The sequence below is a fragment of the Scyliorhinus canicula genome, chromosome 14 (genome assembly GCF_902713615.1).
Source record: "Scyliorhinus canicula chromosome 14, sScyCan1.1, whole genome shotgun sequence".
In the NCBI taxonomy this organism is placed as follows: domain Eukaryota; kingdom Metazoa; phylum Chordata; class Chondrichthyes; order Carcharhiniformes; family Scyliorhinidae; genus Scyliorhinus; species Scyliorhinus canicula.
The window spans coordinates 154,553,808-154,575,328 of NC_052159.1; the positions used below are offsets into that span (position 1 = coordinate 154,553,808).

General features: G+C 46.0%; 1 protein-coding gene across 3 annotated transcripts in view; it reads right to left on the reverse strand.

Annotated features, from left to right (window-relative positions):
• Positions 1-16,580: 16,580 nt before the first annotated feature.
• The window catches only part of LOC119977484 (solute carrier family 15 member 1-like), a 51,723-nt gene continuing 46,782 nt past the window's right edge, over positions 16,581-21,521 (reverse strand). For all 3 annotated transcript variants that reach the window (XM_038818468.1, XM_038818467.1, XM_038818469.1), the window contains 2 exons: positions 20,659-20,766; positions 16,581-18,330 (listed from right to left, as the gene is read on the reverse strand). In XM_038818468.1, the coding sequence (XP_038674396.1) occupies positions 18,124-18,330; positions 20,659-20,766 (315 nt within the window). In that variant the 3' untranslated portion in view covers positions 16,581-18,123. The remainder of the gene's footprint in view (positions 18,331-20,658; positions 20,767-21,521) is intronic.

Below are 21,521 nucleotides of genomic sequence, written 5' to 3' on the forward strand. Positions count from 1 at the left end.
AAGATGGGAAGGTTTTCGGAGTTCAGTTTTTAGCTGGATATATTGCAGTTGGAAATAGGAAACTGGGGAGTGAGCGCCTCTCGGCTCTGCCAGAGGAAAAGCTGGACAGGGCTGCAAACAGGCAGACTTCCCAAAGAACCAGGGAATTGGGACAGAAATAATGTCTTCGGAAGACTGAAGTTAAGGGAACAGAGACCAAGACGTTGAACAAGGTACTGTTCAGGTGAATCCAAGGGAAAAGCAGGTACGGTGTTCTGAAATAAAGCACAGTAAACCACTGGTTACATCTCAGCCACGCAATATCAATAAAAGCAGATGTTAACGTAATTTGTGTGATCTTACTGTGCATGATCGGCTGCTGCACTTCACAGAACTGTTACAGTCCGGGAGGCCATTCAGCCCATCATGAAGGCACCAGCTCTGCACATGAGCAATCCAATTATTGCCCTTCCTCCTCGTGGCCCTGCCCGTTATTTCTGTGCGGATAGCAGTCTGATTCCCTTTTGAATGCTTCAATTGAAGCTGCCTCCACCACACTCTAGAACATAGAACGATACAGCGCAGTACAGGCCCTTCGGCCCACGATGCTGCACCGACATGGGAAGTCAAAAACTAAAGGCCATCTAACCTACACTATGCCATTATCATCCATATGCTTATCCAATTAACTTTGAAATGCCCTCAATGTTGGCGAGTTCACTACTGTTGCAGGTAGGGCATTCCACGGCCTCACCACTCTTTGCGTAAAAAACCTATCTCTGATGTCTGTCCTATATCTATTACCCCTCAATTTAAGGCTATGTCCCTTCGTGCTAGCCACCTCCATCCGCGGGCGAAGGCTCTCACTGTCCACCCTATCTAACCCTCTGATCATTTTGTATGCCTCTATTAAGTCACCTCTTAACCTTCTCTCTAACGAAAACAACCTCAAGTCCATCAGCCTTTCCTCATAAGATTTTCCCTCCATACCAGGCAACATCCTGGTAAATCTCCTCTGCACCCGTTCCAAAGCTTCCACGTCCTTCCTATAATGAGGCGACCAGAACTGTACGCAATACTCCAAATACGGCCGTACCAGAGTTTTGTACAGCTGCAACATGACCTCATGGCTCCGGAACTCAATCCCTCTACCAATAAAGGCCAAAACACCATAGGCCTTCTTCACAACCCTATCAACCTGGGTGGCAACTTTCAGGGATCTATGTACATGGACACCGAGATCCCTCTGCTCATCCACACTGCTAAGAATTTTACCATTAGCCAAATATTCCGCATTCCTGTTATTCTTTCCAAAGTGAATCACCTCACACTTCTCTACATTAAACTCCATTTGCCACCTCTCAGCCCAGCTCTGCAGCTTATCTATGTCCCTCTGTAACCTGCAACATCCTTCCACACTGTCTACAACTCCACCGACTTTAGTGTCGTCTGCAAATTTACTCACCCAACCTTCTGTGCCCTCCTCTAGGTCATTTATAAAAATGACAAACAGCAACGGCCCCAGAACAGATCCTTGTGGTACGCCACTCGTAACTGAACTCCATTCTGAACATTTGCCATCAACCACCACCCTCTGTCTTCTTTCAACTAGCCAATTTCTGATCCACATCTCTAAATCACCCTCAATCCCCAGCCTCCGTATTTTCTGCAATAGACGACCGTGGGGAACCTTATCAAACGCTTTACTGAAATCCATATACAACACATCAACTGTTCTACCCTCGTCTACCTGTTCAGTCACCTTCTCAAAGAACTCGATAAGGTTTGTGAGGCATGACCTACCCTTCACAAAACCATGCTGACTATCCCTAATCATATTATTCCTATCTAGATGATTATAAATCGTATCTCTTATAATCCTCTCCAAGACTTTACCCACAACAGACGTGAGGCTCACCGGCCTACAGTTGCCGGGGTTATCTCTACTCCCCTTCTTGAACAAAGGGACCACATTTGCTATCCTCCAGTCCTCTGGCACTATTCCTGTAGCCAATGATGACCTAAAAATCAAAGCCAAAGGCTCAGCAATCTCTTCCCTGGCTTCCCAGAGAATCCTAGGATAAATCCCATCAGGCCCCGGGGACTTATCTATTTTCACCTTGTCCAGAATTGCCAACACTTCTTCCCTACGCACCTCAATGCCATCTATTCTAATAGCCTGGGTCTCAGCATTCTCCTCCACAACATTATCTTTTTCCTGAGTGAATACTGACGAAAAGTATTCATTTAGTATCTCGCTTATCTCCTCAGCCTCCACACACAACTTCCCACCACTGTCCTTGACTGGCCCTACTCTTACCCTAGTCATTCTTTTATTCCTGACATACCTATAGAAAGCTTTTGGGTTTTCCTTGATCCTACCTGCCAAAGACTTCTCATGTCCCCTCCTTGCTCGTCTTAGCTCTCTCTTTAGATCCTTCCTCGCTTCCTTGTAACTATCAATGCCCCAACTGAAACTTCACGCCTCATCTTCACATAGGCCTCCTTCTTCCTCTTAACAAGAGATTCCACTTCTTTGGTAAACCACGGTTCCCTCGCTCGACCCCTTCCTCCCTGCCTGACTGGTACGTACTTATCAAGAACATGCAATAGCTGTTCCTTGAACAAGCTCCACATATCCAGTGTGCCCAACCCTTGCAGCCTACTTCTCCAACCTACACGTCCTAAGTCATGTCTAATGGCATCATAATTGCCCTTTCCCCAGCTATAACTCTTGCTCTGCGGGGTATACTTATCCCTTTCCATCACTAACGTAAAGGTCACCAAGTTGTGGTCACTGTTTCCAAAGTGCTCACCTAAATGCACTCTCAGACAGTGCATTCCAGATCCTAACCACTCGCTGTGTGAATCTGCCTCCACCACACTCTCAGACAGTGCATTCCAGATCCTAACCACTCGCTGTGTGAACCTGCCTCCACCACACTCTCAGACAGTGCATTCCTGACCCTAACTACTCGCTGTGTGAAAACGTTTTTCCTCGTCTCTGCCCCCTCATTCTTGTTCCTTTCACGAGTGGGGACGGTTTTTCCCTACTTTCCGTGTCCAGATTCCTCACGATTTTGAATACAGTACTTTTATCAAATCTTTCAGCCTTTGTTTCTGCAAGGAAAACAGTTGTAACTTCTTCAGTCGGTAGCTGAAGATTTCCTGCCTTATCTATAGTAACGATATCTCAAAGTGCTTCTTTGGCTGTGAAACACTTTGGAATGATTTGAGATGCAAAGGGCATGGTGTGATATAAATACAAGTTCCCTCCTTTTCGTCGCATATCTCCAAAGCTATTGTTTTGTATTTCAGATGTACGCTTTGGGGTTTCATCGCATCTCAAGCTCTTGATCTCTCTAAATGTTGGAAAGACCAAGGAACTGATCATCGACTTCAGGAAGCGCAGCACGACACACACTCCCGTCTGCATCAATGGCTCCGAAGTGGAGATGGTCGATAGCTTTAGGTTCTTGGGGGTCACCATCACCAACAGTCTGTCCTGATCCACTCACATTGATGCAACAGTCAAGAAAGCCCAACAACATCTCTATTTCCTACCGAAGCTAAAGAAATTCAGCATGTCTGCATCGACTCACAATCTTCTACAGATGTGCGATAGAGAGCATCCTATCCAGCTGCATCACAGCCTGGTATGGCAACTGCTCGGTCCAAGATCGCAAGAAACTGCAGAGTGTGGTGAACTCAGCCCAACGTATCACACAAGCTTGCCACCCCCACATTGATTCTGTCTACACCTCCCGCTGCCTCAGGAAGGGAGACAGCATTATCAGAGACCCCTCCCACCCAGGCATTGCCTTCTTCCAGACCCTTCCATCAGGCAGAAGGTACAGAAGTTTGAAGATCCGCACAGCCAGACAAAGGAACAGCTTCTTCCCCACAGCTACTAGACTCCTCAACGACGCCTCCTTGGACTGATCTGTTCCCTGTAAGAACACTATTCACGACGCCCTATGCTGCTCTTGCTCATGTATTTGCTTTGTTTGGCCCCTTGTTCCGCACTGTAACCAATCACTGTTTGTCGATGTACCATTTGTCAATGTTCTTTGTCGATTATTCTTTTTGTTTACCATGTACGTACTGCGTACATTCCCTCGGCCGCAGAAAAATACTTTTCACTGTACTCCGGTACATGTGACAATAAATCAAATCAAATCTCATGTTCCAGTTCGCAATCCGCAGCAGGACAGACACCCACCGTGTACCTGTTGGAAGGAGGGAAGTCTGCCGCAGATTCCTGGCCAGCAGATGAGGAATGAAATTAGCCCAGCCTGGCAACAGAGTCTGAGCAGGCCGGTCAACACAAGGGAAATTATGGGATCCACAAGACTCAGTGACACATTGACTCTGTTTCTAAAGTTGATCTTTGAGACCCGGCTGGTTAGGAGTATTGCAGCTCTGTCACACTGAGCAGCTGGTACGTGATACTGTTGAAGTGAAGACATTACAATCGTGGCTACACATCAAGAAGTGCTTCTGGGGCAGCACGGTGGCCTAGTGGTTAGCACACCCGCCTCACGGCGCTGAGGTCCCAGGTTCGATCCCGGCTCTGGGTCACTGTCCGTGTGGAGTTTGCACATTCTCCCCGTGTCTGCGTGGGTTTCGCCCCCACAACCCAAAAATGTGCAGAGTAGGTGGATTGGCCACACTAAATTGCCCCTTAATTGGAAAAAATAATTGGCTAATCTAAATTTATAAAAAAAAAAAAAAAAAAGAAGTGCTTCTGGCTGTAAATGATCATGAAAGGCATCATAGAATCTACAGTGCAGAAGGAGGCCATTTGGCCCATCAAGTCTGCACCGGCCCTTGGAAAGAGCACCCTACCCAAGCCCACACCTCCGCCCTATCCCCGTAACCAGTTACGCCGCCCAACCTTTTTGGGCACTAAAGGTAATTTAGCATGGCCAATCCACCTGACCAGCACATCTTTGGACCGCGGGAGGAAATCGGAGCACCCGGAGGAAACCCATGCAGACACGGTGAGAACGTGCAGACTCCACAGACAGTGACCCTAGCCGGGAATCGAACCTGGGACCCTAGAGCTGTGGAGCAACTGTGATAACCACTGTGCTACCGTGCTGCAAATAGGTGGTATAGAATTGCAAGTCTTTCTTTTATCTTAATATCTGTGTCATCTCCTTACTTCCCATTCCAAGTTCATCCCCCTTCACCTGTCAGTGACCCTATTCTATGATTATCCCTTCCGAGTAATGTATTAATTAGCACAAAGTCTCTCTCATACTCCCTTGTAGCCATTTTAGAATCCTTTTTTGTACTTTAGTTTATTCTATCTTGTGAAGCTGCTAAATCCGCTTTTTAAAAATTGATCCAGTCAACATTCTGGGGATTACCATTGACCAGTCCCGTTTTTAATATTCTTGTTACAAGAGTAGCTCAGAAGCTGGGAACTCTGCGACGTGTAACTCCCCTCCTGACTCGCCAAAGCCTGTCCACCATCTGCAAGGCATCAGTCAGGAGTGCGATGGAACACTCTCCACTTTCCTGGACCAGTGCAACTCCAAAAACACTCGAGAAGCTCGACACCAGCCCTGCTTGATTAGCACCCCACTCAGAAACACTCCCTCCACCACTGACGAAACGGCAGCCGTGTGTACCATCTACACGATGCACTGCAGGAACGCACCAACATAAGAACTGGGAGCAGGAGTCAGCAATTCAACTCCTTGAGCCCATTCAAATATGATCATGGCTGATCTCAGCCCAGCCTCATTTCCACCTTCACGCCTGCTCCCCATAACCCTTCATCCCGCTACTAATTAAACACCTATCTGTCTCCTTAAATATGTTCAGTGTCCACTGCAATGAGGGGTAGAGAATTCCACGGATTCACAACCCTTTTAGCGATGTAATTCCTCCTCATTTCTGTTTTAACTCTGCCACCCCATAACTATGACATCTCGTTCTAGAATGTCCAACAAGGGAAATATCTGCTCTATGTCTGCCCTGTCAATCCCCTTTTAGCATCTTGTGTACCTCAATTAGATCTCCTCTCATTCAACAAATCTCCAGCCAAAGTATAGGCCTGAAGTATTCACTCTCTCTTCATAAGACAAAACTTTCATCCCGGAATCAATCAGGGCTCCTTTGACAGCACCTTCCAAACCCTCGACCTCTACCATCTCGAAGAACATGAGCAGCAGATGCATGGGAACACCACCACTTGACAGTATGCTATTGTTCGAGTCGCTCAACATTGTGATTCGGACATACATCGCCGTTCCTTCGCTCCCGGATCACCATCCTAGAACTCCCTCCCTAACAGCACTGTGGGTGTACCTACACCACACGGACCGCAGTGGTTCAAGGAGGAAGCTCACCAACACCTTCTCAAGAGCAATTACGGATGTGCAATTAATGCTGGCCTTGACAGCAACACCCACATCCCATAAATGAATAAAAATATGCCAGGGTTCACAACATTATGTTTACCAAAAAAAAACAATCTCTTCACTGAAACAATTGGGCACGCTGCAAATCGGGCCTGTACCTGGTTTCACCTGTAGCCAAGTTCTGTGCCATGAGCAGGGTCTCCGAAACATCATAATTCTTATTGAAAATGTATTTTTCAACATTGGCTTCAACTGTATGAGGACGTTAGTTACAGGTTTGCCTCCGGCTGTGTTTGAACCGCATGTTTCTTCAAATCAGATCCTGCCTGCGTTTCAGTCAATGTAACACAATCTTAGAACACAGAAAGAAGCCCTTTCGTATCTATGCTGACTCTTTGAGGGAGCTTTCCAATGAGTGTCATTCCCCTCGTTCCCCACAGACCTGTTTTCAGTTTTTCCAATTAAGAGGAAATTTAGGGTGGCCAATCCACCCACCTTGGGGTGAGACCCACGCAGACACGGGGAGAATGTGCAAACTCCACACGGACAGTGACCCGGGGCTGGGATCGAACCCGGGTCCTCTGTGCCGCGAGGCAGCAGTGCTAACCACTGCGCCACCGCGCCGCCCTCGTTCCCCACAGACCTGCATTCTGCTTCACCTTCAAGAATTCATCCCGTTCCCTTCGGAAAGTAACTTTACAACTGCTTCCATAAAAACTTGCTCTGTAAAAATTATTCTCAAGTGTCACTGGTTGTTTGCCAGTGAATTTGACCTTCCCTCCTGCACCCCTCGGGTCTCAACACAAGTGGCTGCGGTGATAGTGGGCGGCTGGTTGTAATCTTTCAATATCCCCTCGCTTCTGAAAAAGGCCCAGCGGAACTGAAAAATGCAAATGCAATGCCCCTATTCAGAGAAAGGACGGAGGCAGGAAACTATCGGCTGGTTATCCTGTCACTGGGATATTTCCAAAATCCATTATGAAGGAAAAGTAGTGGCAGGAGATTTAGAAAATGATCGTGCGGTCAGGCTGAGAGAATGTGGTTTCATGAAAAGGAAATCGTATTTGGCCTCCTGAAGCATTTACAACCCCACATAAGTTACTTTATTAAAAAAAAATTTAGAGTACCCAATTATTTTTTTTCCTAAATAAGAGGCAGTTTAGCGTGGCCAATCCACCTATGCTGCACATCTTCTAGGGCCTCACTAGGGGCTGGTTTAGCACACTGGGCTAAATCGCTGGCTTTTAAAGCAGACCGAGGCAGGCCAGCAGCACGGTTCAATTCCCATACCAGCCTCCCCGAACAGGCGCCGGAATGTGGCGACTAGGGGTTTTCACAGTAACTTCATTTGAAGCCTACTTGTGACAATAAGCGATTTTCATTTCATTTCATTCATTTTGGGTTGTGTCATTCTCATTTCGTGAGACACGGGGACAATGTGCAAACTCCACACGGACACTGACCCGGGGCCGGGATCAAACTCGGGTCCTCGGTGCTGTGAGGGCAGCAGTGCTAACCACTGCGCCACCGTGCCGCCCCATGAGTTATTTTAATTGTGTTTTAGCTGCTGTTATGTGGACAAATTCAGCTGCCAATTTGGGCACAGCGATATCACACAAGCAGCAAAGGCTTTCAAGCAATAACCAATCAGCAGTTGATCCAGAGTGTTGCAATGGATATGAAATAACAGATGTATAGGACAATAAAAAGTCATAGGTGTAGATTATGAGTCTATCTCTTGAGTCAGTTAAGGCCAAAGATGTGCAGGTTAGGTGGATTTGACACGCCAAATTGCCCCTTATTGTCCAGAAATGTGCAGGTTAGGTGGGGATATGGAGTTACGGGGATGGGGCGTGGGAGTGGGCCTAGATAGGATGCTCTTTCAGAGGGTTGGCGCAGACTCGATGGGCCGAATGGCCTCCATCTGCACTGCAGGGATTGTATTGTTCAGATAAAGCGGGGGGCAATCAAGCCTTTGGCCATGGAAGTGATGATTCATACTATTTATTTTGTGGACTACTCTGATTTTCTATTATTATATCTTTTTAAAAAGCCACAACGAAATGGGCAACTGAGTTGGTTGGAGTTCCTCAACCTGTTGCGGAGCTACAACGCCATCACTGGCAGGATGGTGGAATTACAACATGGCAAGTTTACACGGATACTTTATATTGCAAATACGGACATAAGAATTACACATAGGGTATTACAGGGAAGAGGGGTGCATCCAAACAGAAGATTCTTAATATATAAAAATTCAAACTCGATCACTAACAGCACTGTGGGCGTACCTACACTACATGGACTGCAGGGGTGCAAGAAGGCAGCTCACCACCCAGGGCAATTCAGGATGGGCAATAAACCCCACTCTATCCAGCGATACACACATCCCAAGAATGATTTTTTAAAAATTTACATGGTCCTCGACTCTGGGACTCAGAATCTGGGAACTGCTTGTAGTCCCGGTCCTGGCCACTGCTGCCGCTAGCGCTGTGGGGCCAATCAGATTAGTCAGCAGCTCTCTGAGGCGGGTCTTCTAGAGGGTGGCACGGCAGCACAGTGGTTAGCACTGTTGCTTCACAGCGCCAGGGTCCCAGGTTCGATTCCCGCTAGGATTACTGTGCGGAGTCTTGCACGTTCTCCCCGTGTCTGCATGGGTTTCCTCCGGGTGCTCCGGTTTCCCCCCACATGTCCTGAAAGACTGTTTGGTAATTTGGACATTCTGAATTCTCCCTCAGTGTGCACGAACAGGCGCGGAGTGTGGCGACTAGGGGCTTTTCACAGTAACTTCAATGCAGTGTTAATGTAAGCCTACTTGTGACAATAATAAAGATTAGATTATTCTTTTTGAGTGAGAGGCAGTAATCTTGACCCCAACCAATAAGCACTCCTTGGAGCATTAAGTGTGCGGGGCCTCTAATTAACAGGTTACATCTCTTCAGGGGCCTTAAATGTCTAGAATCTGAAAAATCCAGCCCACACATGTTGAAAATCTCACCAGTGTTCTGTAAAGTCAGTTATCCCTAACTCAGGGGGAGAGTCCTTCTGTCTCCAGAACGCCTTGTTTGACGTTGGTTTAACCCTAGGTCTAATCAGGTAAGCGTACGGATATTTTGGTATTTCAGGGCAGGTTTGTTTGGAACGTAAATTCTCATTGGTTTCCAATGCCAACATTAATTCAGTTCATAGAATTTACAGTGCAAAAGGAGGCCATTCAGCCCATCGAGTCTGCACCGGCTCTTGGAAAGAGCACCCTACCCAAGGTCAACATCTCCACCCTATCCCCATAACCCAGTAACCCCACCCAACACTACGGGCAATTTTGGACACTAAGGGCAATTTATCATGGCCAATTCCCCTAACCTGCACATCTTTGGACTGTGGGAGGAAACCGGAGCACCCGGAGGAAACCCATCAGACGTGGGGAGGATGTGCAGACTCCGCACAGACAGTGACCCAAGCCGGAATCGAACCTGGGACCCCGGTGCTGTGAAGCGATTGTGCTATCCACAATGCTACCGTGCTGCCCTTTACAAGTGAATGCATCCGCCACCATTCAAATCATTTCAACCTGTTCAGTGCCTGTGTCACATGCATAAAGACATTGCTGTCCATGCCAGGTTGAGCATGTGAAATTAATGAATTGCAAATCCTTGGTAGTTTAGTTGCACATTTGTGACTGGTTCTGAGAAATCTTCCAGAGTTCCTACCAAACATAGCTGTCTACTTTCATTTGGGCCAAGAAATTGTTATTCCGTTATGTATCAGTTACTGTGCTGACCACTGGAGTTCAAAGCTGTCAGGTTGTATGGAATAATACTCAGAAGCCTTGAGTTATTGCTTTATTGGGGTACAAGGACATTAGGCAATGGGTAACTCAGTGATTGGTGCAAGGCATTCTTGCATCCCCAAATCCATGCCCACTACCATCTAGGACAAGGAACACCACCATCTCTTAGGTTCCCCACACATATCAGCCTTCTTGGAAATATATTGGTTCAGTGTCGCTGCATTAAAATCCTGATTCTGCCTTTCCAACAGCACAGTGCTTGCATCTACACCAGAAAGACTGCAACAGTTCAAGAAGGCAGTTTCTGAAGGGAACTTAATGATGGGCAACAAATGCTGGTTTTGCCTGCGCCGCCCACGTCTCAAGAACAATTTGTTTTTCAAAATGGAATGCACTGACTACTTGGTCGATGTGTAAAAACATGTGGGCGGCACAGTGCCCAGCACTGCTGCCTCACAGCACCAGGGACCCGAGTTTGATTCTGACCTTGGGTGAGTGTGTGTGGAGTCTGCACGTTCTCCGCCTGTCTGCGTGGGTTTCACTCGAGTGCTCCGGTTTCCTGCCACAGTTCAAAGATGTGCAGGTTAGGTGAATTGGCCATGGTAAATTGCCCCTTAGTGTCCAGCGAAGTGTGGGTTACATTACAGGGTTAGGGTGATGGGCCCGGGAGTGGACCTGGATAGAGTGCTTTTGCGGATGGGTCGGTGCAGACCCGATGGGCTGAATGGCCTCCTTCTGCACTTGTAGGTATTCTGTGATCTTGGGAAATTTTTCCAGATAATAAACAAATAAATGCAATTTAAGGAAAATAATTTCTAAAAATGCAAACCGGACTTCGAATACACATAAATACACATCACCCGTATTATCAATTTGCATTCCTTCTTGTGATGAATGTAAGAAATTGTCATATTTTATATTTTGTTTTTTTTGGCAGTCTTGTTATTAATAATCTAGGTTAAAATGCGTACAGTCAGTTGTCCGCTGGAGCTGTGACTAAAAGTGAAGTAATCCTTGATTTGTGCAGGGGAAATGTTTTGCGAACAGATATTAAAAGTGTTTTTACCTGTTTGCAGATAGAGAGCTAATGTAATGCATCAGTTTGAGGCTGGCTAAACAAATCAAGGGATATCTTGTAACAAGAGCCAAAAGAATGCTGTGTGTGTTGAGTGCAGCTGGTGTAGTTAATTGGAGGAGCCAGGTCTGTCTGGAAAAGGCAGTTGCCTCCAGGACTCTAAGCTGAGCAGAAAGAAGGTTTTCAGCTTCGTTTTTTAAAAAAAGTTTTCTTTCTCCAAGGACTCTGCACTAAGATAAGCAAGTAAAACCTGGTTGTTAACTTTATACATAAGCGGTATTTGAAATATATGGGTTTGCTTAGTTGGAATGTAGAGGCAGGTTTCAGGAAGCAAGTTGTACCTGTTAACTGTAAAGCTATTTCTTTGTTGCTAACGTGCTTAATTCTGTGTTGAAATTAAAGTTTGTTTATAACATAAAAGCTGTCGACTGGTCAGTGTTATTATTCCTGTGGCGCAGTGACATTTCCTTACAGTTTTACCGAATGCAAATAATTGGGTTGTAGACCGGGATCTTAACGGGAATTGGGGATCTGATCCGGACCCATTAACACTTCTTCGATATTCCTGATTCTTTAAAATACAATTTCCACACAATCCTTTCCTTCTCCAAACATTCTGATATTTTTTTCTGGCGTTTACTTTCGCAAACTCTGTTTCAAAAAGGACGGCATCCAGTTCAAATAAAATCAAAGTCAGGTCCAGAATGTTAAAATAATTTTGGCTGTGGATGATCATCTAGCCTTTTTATTTCCGTTTGATATTTAAAGGTTGTCCCAAAATATTCAGAATTAACAACAAGAATTCTTGATAATTACAATATCTGAGTTTTAAAAAATAATAATGAGAACTGTACATGCATCACACATAAAACAGTAAGCATTTGATACTTTGGATATAAATTTGAACATCAGACATGGAGAAATAAGAAAGAATATTGAAAATGTCAATGTTGTAAGGGTACGGTTTATACCCTTATTTTTTCCCCTTTACATTTTTGATCCATGGATGATTCATGGACATGCGCCTTTAAGGCAACCCTGTATCTTGAATTCAAGCAGAAGAAAGCAGTGGCCTGTGCTTTTGATTCAAGCAGAGGATTTCAGCAGCAGCAGAGATCACAGTGTTAGCCTGTGCTGGTTCAACCCGGAGCTGTGGACTGACCGGTATCAATGACAGAGATGGGCTGGGACTCGGTTTGATTGATTTGGCTGGTGGCCGGTGAATTGGCCCAAAAGGTTGCGCTCTGCTCGGGAACAGGCGGTGAGTGGAGCTGATCCCACCGGAATGTATTTCAGAGCTCCAAGGGTTGGGTTTGGTTTCAGTTTTGATCTTGGCGGCCCAGGAATGGACCTGTCGTCCTCCCCTCTCCCTTCTGCTCCAGAAAGGCTGTGTTTCTGAACTGGCAGAGAGCCTGGATGAATCTATGTACGGGCAGAGTCCAGAACCGACCGACTCTCTCTACAGAAGGATAAAGGCCTGAATGCGAACCTCGAGCTGAAGGCCCAGTTTGATGAGAAATAAGGTGTTTCTGCAGAAAGCCTGCTGCCTGCGAGTGCTGTGTTTTCTAACCTGGGATGCTGAATGAGTGGACGACTCTGTGATAGACACCATTACTTCTATAAACCAGACCCTTTCATCAGCAAGAAGGCTGGGAAGAAGTGTGCTAAAGAACCACCTCTGTATGTTTGTGTGTGGGTAGAGGGTGAGTGAGTTAAAATGGGTAGTAGGTATTAGCTTGTTGTTATCCAGTTGTATTTGCTGCATATTTCAAGATAGTTCTTATTTTAAATAAACAATAATTGTGCTTACATTTACAAACCTGCTGACTGTAATAACTGGGCAGCCAAGGACCAAGGACTTTGGGAATTGTTATAAGAAGTACTGGTTAATTCACTTGTGTTGTGTCTCCGGGATGAGTGGGGCTGGAATTGACTACACACTTGATCAGTGTGTCGTGACATAATTTGGGGGCTCGGGTCTGGGATCTTTGGAATGGTATACGGTGAAGTTTGGGTCATCGAGTAAATTAAAAGAGACACAAAGTTTGTCGTGGTATAAAAGGATGTCTTTGGAAACTGCTGAGGGTTTTCTTGAGGTGGAAGCCTTACCTCTGGTTTACTTAAAATAGCTTTGCAAAGACACGCTAGTCGAATTGTTAGGTGCATTAGGAATAGAGGTACCAGCGAGAGCTGAGCAGGTGGAGATAATTGAAGCGATTGCTCAATGTTTCAATTTGAAAGAAATGCACGAAAGACAGCCTGAGAAATGGCAACAATCAACGGAATTGGCTACAATCCAATTACAAATGAAACAATTGGAAATACAGCAAAAAGGAAAAAGAAATAGAGATGCAGCAAAGAGAAATGGAGAGAAAGCATAGGGGAACGGAAAAAGACAAAGAAATGGAGATGGAAATGAGGAAGTTGGAATTAGAGAGAGACTTCTTGCTTAAGGTACTGCAAACGAATGGGAAGCTGCCAGAAAGTAGAGGTGAGTCTAATCCCGGAACGAACCCAGTGGCAATATTTTTACATTTACACAGACCCTCCCAAAATTTGAAAAGAAGGAGGTAGAGACATTTTTGCGGGTCTTTCGAGAAAAGAACAACTCAAGTGGAATGGCCAAGAGCAAAGTGAACATTACCCTGGCAGAGTGAACTGACGGGGCGGGCACAGGAAGTTTATGCCTCCTTGTCAGAACGGGAATCTAAGAATTATAACGTGGGAAAAAAGGCTATTCTGGATACAAATGAATTGTTTCCCGAAGCACATAGGCAGAAGTTTCAGGATTTAAGGAGACAGTCAGGACAGACCTGTGCAGAATTTGAAAGGGTTAAGCAGAACAGTTTTGATAGATGGGTTCGAGCATTGGGAGTTGAAACTACTTGTGAGGCTCTAAGAGAGGTCATTCTTTGAGAGGAATTTAAGAGGACGATTATGAGCAAAGCCATAAATTTAAACCTTTGATCATCACCCCCATACTTTTGAACAGGATAGGGAATTTAGGCGAGGAGACGAGGACCCGTGGGCACAGCCTTAGAATTAGAGGGGGTAAATTCAGAACAGAAATGCGGAGACATTTCTTCAGCCAGAGAGTGGTGGGCCTGTGGAATTCATTGCCGCAGAGTGCAGTGGAGGCCGGGACGCTAAATGACTTCAAGGCAGAGATAGATAAATTCTTGATGTCGCGAGGAATTAAGGGCTACGGGGAGAATGCTGGCAGGTGGAGTTGAAATGCCCATCAGCCATGATTGAATGGCGGAGTGGACTCGATGGGCCGAATGGCCTTACTTCCACTCCTATGTCTTATGGTCTTATGGAATGGAAGATTGAGAGGAAGGCAGTTGACCAAGGTAAAGAATGTATAGCTGGGAATGCTCCAAGACCGTCTCCTCAGACGACAAAGGAAGGTACTGAGGGTGACCCGGAAGCCTTGGTGTTACCATTGCAACAAGGTGGGACATGCATTAGTTCAGCCTGTTGGAAGTTGCTGGGGAAGCCCATGGGGTGAGTGAGGCTTCATAAGGAGAATTCCCAAAAGTGGAGAGTACGACAGGGCACTCTGTAGCTTTAACTAGGCTGAGGATACCAGAGGTAAACACTGCTATGGGAGCCGGTGGGAGGAATGAGGTAGATGAAAGATATAAAGGGTTTGTCCGTAAGGGGAAGATCACCCCATTTTCCTCAACCAAGGTAGCTAAACCCATAACTATCTTAAGGGACACAGGTGCTACTCAAACTCATACTGAAGAAGGATTTGGTTTTCCCTTTAGAGAGCTCAATGAAAGCTGAGGTATTAGTGAAGGGGATAGGTGGAGATTACATCCCAGTTCCATTGTATAAAGTAAAGTTGAAATATGATTCAGTATCAGGTCCAGTAGTTGTCGGAGTGGTTAAAGAATTCTCACTGGAAGGAGTGATTTTGGGGAATGATTTGGCAGGAGTGAAGTTGGTAGCTTCACCCATGACCACAGAGAATCCGAGGACAGTTCTGCTGATAGCACGTGAGATGCCCACAATAAGGATGTGAGAGTTAGGAACACTCATGGGACAGTAAATGACTCAAAGAAAGAAATGCTGAAAGATGTTGATCACATCCACAATGGTAATTGCAGTGAATCTGCCTCATCTGATGAAGTTATCTGTACGGGAATGATTCCTCACAGAGACTTGTCAACAATAAAATCTAGGAGAGACCAGGTTCTGAGAATTCTCAGGCTGAAGGTGACCATAAGAAAGAGGAGTTCAAATTTAATAGCAGTGACAGTGATGAAGAGTAAGACAGCAATTCTGAGTCCGATTTTGTTTCTGATTCTGTTTCTGAGAGGATTGAACCTGCGGCAACACTTGTTGCTGACGGTAACCATGTGAAGGACAAGAGAGAATGTAAAGCTGGAGGGATTAAAGAGTCTTTATTGGTTAAAAATGAACCCAAATCTCTCTCAGCATTGACAATACTGCTTGTGGCTTGACTGTAGAAGATCCATGAAATTTGGATAAACATTCATTGGACAATCAGAAAAGACTGACTGCATTAGACAAGATACTGACGAGTATAGACAGAGTTGCACCAGGGGGCACTCTGTTTACAAATCATGGTATGGACCTGAGAACTCTGAACCAGTAAAGCCATATCCACCTTGACTAAAACCACAGAGACCGGCTCAGTCGGAGACTGAAATACAATGCATGTTGGACATTCCTCACAGGACCAGGGCCCTGGGTTCAATTCCAGCCTTGGGTCACTGTCTGTGTGGAGTTAGTACGTTCTCCCTGCGTGGGTTTCCTCCGGGTGCTCCGGTTTCCTCCCACAGTCTAAAGGTGTACGGGGTAGGTGGTTTGGCCATGATAGATTGCCCCTTAGTGTCCAGGGATGTGCAGGTTAGGTTATGGGGTTGCAGGGATAGGGTGGGATGTGACTGGTGGGCAGGTGTGGAATGCTCATTTTAAGGATCAGTGCAGATTCGATGGTCCGAATGGCCTCCTTCTGCACTGTAGGGATTCTATGTGGCAGAGGCAAGCAAAAACGCTGTGGTCCACAGAACAAGTAGAGTTTGGGAGATTGGCGGCCATGTTAGTGGACGAACCGGTGCTGACCGCCCCTGACTTTTCCGGACCATTCAAAATGGCCACCGAGGCCAGTGACCTGGGGGTAGTGCTACTACAAGACGACAATGCAGGAATAGAGAGGCCAAAAATATTAATCTGTGCCAGAGAACATATTCCACCATTGAAAACGAAGCCTTAGCCTTGATCCTAGCCCTGCAGCATTTTGTCCCACATGACAATAGACAAAGTTTGGTTTATATACACCACAATCCCCCTGCGATTATAGAGAAGTTCAAAACCCGGAATGCAAGGCTATTCTGTTGGAATTTATTATTACAATGATTCAATGTTAAGATTCTACACATTCCCGGAAAGTACAATGTGATTGCGGATGCTTAGTCATGCACATAAGGGCTGACTAGTTACCAATGTAAAGACTGGGAAGGGGACATGTAGAAAGGGGATGGTTTGGATGGATATGTGTTTGTGAATCATGTCTCACACACCTCATAATGAAATGCTCCTGCCCTGAAGTTTCATTTGTTTAGGTGGGGGGGGGGGGGGGGGGGGGTATTTCATGTTCCTTCGCGGCTATTCCCTTATTTCCACTTTTTAAATTTTTGCCTTTACATTTTTGATCTATGAATGATTCATGGACATGTGCCTTTAAGGCAACCCTGTATCTTTAATTCAAGCAGAAGAAAACAGTCATCTGTGCCTTTAATTCAAGCAGTGCATTTCAGCAGCAGCAGCAGAGATCACAGTGTTAGCCTGTGCTGGTTCAACCCGGAGCTGTGGACCGACCGGCACCAATGACAGAGACGGGCTGGGACTCGGTTTGATTGATTTGGCTGGTGGCCGGTGAATTGGCCCAAAAGGCTGGGCTCTGCTCGGTAACAGGCGGTGAGTGGATCTGATCCCACTGGAATGTTTTTCAGAGCTCCAAGGGTTGGATTTGGTTTCAGTTTTGATCTTGGCGGCCCAGGAATGGACCTGTTGTCCTCCCCTCTCCATTCTGCTCCAGAAAGGTTGTGTTTCTGAACCTGGATGAATCTATGTACAGGCAGAGTCCAGAACCGACCGACTCTCTCTACAGAAAGCCTGCTGCCTGTGAGTACTGCGATTTCTAACCTACAGGGACTGTGAATGAGTGGATGACTCTATGAAGGAGACCATTACAGTCTGTAAACCAGACACTTTCCTCAGTGATTGTGATGTGAAAAAGCTTGCTGAAGAACCACCATTCAAAGCAAAGGCCATCTTTTGATTTTCATCCTTATTATTTTTCAGTGCTTTCCATCCCGCCCCAAGTCTGTTTTTGACTCCCTTGTGTGTGTGGATAGAGGGTGGGACAGGTAAACCGGGTAGTAGGTATTAGCTTGTTATCCAGTTGCATTTATTGCATATTTCATTATAGTTCTCGTTATAAATAAACAGTAATTGTGTTTCAACTTACAAACCTGGTGACTGTAATTATTGGCCAACCAGGGGCCAAAGACTTTGGGAATTTTTATAAGAATTATTGTTTAATTCACTTGTGTTGTGACTCCAGGACGCGGGAGCTGGAATTGCCCAGGGTGTGGTAACACATGTGTTTACAACTCACTTACTCAATCATATTGCAGCTTTTGGAAGTAATACTGAAACTCTGGCTGGTATAACTTGGAAGGGTACGCTAAAATAATGTTCATTGTGCGGGACGTCTAACACAATTACCAGGAAATCAGGGCAGGTGTCACATTTGTTCCCTTGCAGAAGCAGCATGATTGAAGGTGAGTTATTCTCAGTCTGTAAGTTCCGTCTGGGCTGATGTTACGTCCGGTTGACTTTAATGAAAGTGTGCCATTTGTGACATTTCAGAGGTTTGATTGAATCACCAGAACAGATCCGTTCTCAATGCCAGTCTCTTTCTCTGCCGCCTCTTCTTTTTCCTTTGCTGTTTCCTGCTCTGCCATCTCAGCCTCCATCTCCACTGGATCCACGTAAGTGTAGAAATAGGCCATGGTGGCGAATACTATGCAAACCGCTATCAAGAGCGCGGCGAATAAGATGTACTCAGCCCACTGTGCAAGGAAGAAAAGACAATAATGATTAGCAATGCAATCTCTCAGTCCACTTGCTGCCCAATGTTCTCTCTAAACCTTGTTTGTTTGCACGGCCTGTTCAATTAAATGTGTTGTCCCTTCCATAAGAACTAGGAGCAGGAGTGGTCAATTCAGCCCCTCGTACCCGCTCCGCCATTCCATACGATCATGGCTGATCTCTCGTCTTCAACTCCACTTTCCTGCCCGGTCTCCATCACCCTTCAACCCATTACTAGTTAAAAATCTGTCCATCTCCTCCTTAAATTTACTCAAAGTCCCAGCATCCACCTCACTCTGGGGGAGTGAATTCCACATATTCACGACTCTTTGAGAGAAGTAATTTCTCCTCATCTCAGTGTTAGAAATGTTCCTCTTATCCTAAAACTGTGACCTGTCATTCTAGATTTCCCCACACGAGGAAGCATCCGTTCTACGTCTACTTTGCCAATACCTTTTATCACCTTATATACCTTAATTAAATCTCCTCTCATTCTTCTCAACCCAAGAGAGCATGGGCCTAAACTGCTCAATCTCTCTTCATAAGGCAAACTTAGTGAACCTCCTCTAAAGCACTGTCCCATTTGATACAAAACGCAAAAGAATAATTGCGGTCCATTTATGCACCGGGTCAACAGTAACCTCTTCTATTATCAGCTTCCACTCGCATTATGATGCATTTCTAATCTGACATCAATAATAGTCTTTACTCGTGTCACAAGGAGGCTTACATTAACACCGCAGTGAAGTTACTGTGAAAATCCCCTCGTCGCCACATTCCGGGTACACGGAGGGAGAATTCAGAATGTCCAATTCACCTAACAAGCACATCTTTTGGGACTTGTGGGAGGAAACCGGAGCACCCGGAGGAAACCCACGCAGACAGGGGGAGGATGTGCAGACTCCGCGCCGACAGTGACCCAAGCCGGGAATCGAACCTGGGACCCTGGTGCTGAGAAGAACAGAGCTAACCGCTGCGCTACCGTGCCGCCCGTCATGATGTGAGTTGCACTTTATACTGGGGTTCGTTAACACAATTCACACCAGGCAAAATTATTGCCATGTGACAGCATGGCTGCTGGCAATGAACTTGAACACCTGGAGTTTCTTTTGCTTTTGTTGGATTTTGCTGTTTGTAAATCCACTGGTCAACAAGCAGCTGAATTCGGAGAGTCACATTATTGATCCCGAGTTAGTTTGCAATTCAAACATAAATTGCCACCGCGATATTCCCAATTGTTCCTAATCCATACACAATGGGGGGCTGGGTGAGGGGAAAGCAGGAAGGGGTGCTGCTGGTGATGTGGAGAACCACCTGCACCACTCACGGGACATCCTTCCATGCTATCTATACAGTACTGCACCTCACTCCCAAGGATAAAGAGCCGAGGGTTCTCTACACTGCCAACCAAATGCACAGCCCTGTCTCCTCCACATGCAGAGCACAGCCCCCTCTACAATGCCAACCTAATGTCCCTCAGCCCCAACACTCTGCAAAATGGGTGGCACAGTGGTTAGCACTGCTGCCTCACAGCTCCAGGATCAATTCCGGCCTCGAGTGTGGAGTTTGCACTTTCTCCCCCTGTGTGCGTGGGTTTCCTCCGGGTGCTCCGGTTTCCTCCCACAGTCCAAAGGTGCGCAGGTTAGGTGGGTTGCTGGGTTACGGGGATAGGGTGGTGGCGTGGGATTATGTAGGGTGTTCTTTCCAAGGGCCGGGGCAGACTCGATGGGCCGAATGGTCTCCTTCTGCAATGTAAATTCTATGAAAATGCACCAACTGCACCAGTGGTCACATTGCCACATCTCAGTTGATTGGCACGACACCTCAGTGGACCTCATGTGGTTTCGGAGCAAGATTTCCAATTTTATACTAATTTTCTTATAATGTCAGCCTAATCTCAGTTGGACATCATCTTAGATTCTTCTGGGGGGCAGCAGGGTGGCGCAGTGGGTTAGCCCTGTTGCCTCACAGTGCTGAGGTCCCAGGCTCTGGGTCACTGTCTGTGTGGAGTTTGCACATTCTCCCCCTGTTTGCGTAGGTTTCGCCCCCACAACCCAAAGATGGGCAGGCTAGGTGGATTGGCAACGCTAAAATTGCCCCATAAATGGAAAAAAATTAATTGGGTACTCTAAATTTAAAAAAAGGGGGGGAAAATCTTAGATTCTTCTGGGGGTGGGTGCGATTGGGGCCAGAGATTGTTACGAGGGATATTGTAATTATATTTATTCAATGCTGCATCAAGGAATCGTTACATTGTGATCCGGCACACAGCATTAGCCATGTGGATTTAGATCCCGTTATTCCCATACCTGCTCCTGAATAGTTGAGGCCTCTGCTACTATCAGCACAATAATGTTACCAACTGCATTCGTCAACAGCCAACCAGCCTGGAGCACTGATTTCATGTTGGAAGGCGCCTAGAAAGCATAAAACAAAAGTTAATTCAAGGATCAATACCTTTGGTCTGTGACAAGAGGTAAAAATATCCGATAATTGTTAAGATGGCCATAATTACACCGGACGATATAGAAGATGAAATAATGTTTTCTGACAATGCAATGAACGAATCAAAGCATTTCCCGAATAATCAGATAGGATTCAGAAACAGGCCATTCGGTCCACTGGTCCATACTAGTGTTTATGTTCCACATGAGCTTCCACTCACCCTACTTCATCTCACCCTGTCATCAGATCCTTCTATTCCTTTCTCGCTCAGATGCTAGGATGAGATGATGTAGGGTAGGCAGAGGGTCATGTGGAGGATAAACACTGGCACAGATCAGAAGGGCTGAATGGCCAGTTCCCGCACTGTAAACTCTTGGTTTTTCTTAACTCATTCATGGGATGTGAGCATTTATTGCCTATCCATATTTACCCTTGGTGAGATGGTGGTGAGCCGCTTTCTTAAATATAACTTGAGTGCCTCGCTCGGCCATTTAAAAAAAATTTCATTTACGGGATGTGGGCGTCGCTGGTTAGGCCAGCATTTATTGCCCATCTCTAGTTGCCCTTCAGAAGGTGCCTTCTTGAACTGCTTCAGTCCCTGTGGTGTAAGTCAGAGTGACTTGGAGGGGAACCTCAAGGTGGTGGGGTTCCCCAGGAACATGCTACTCTAGTGGTAGTGGGTTTGGAAGGTGCAGTCTGAAAGGCTTGCTGAGTTTTTGCTGGTACA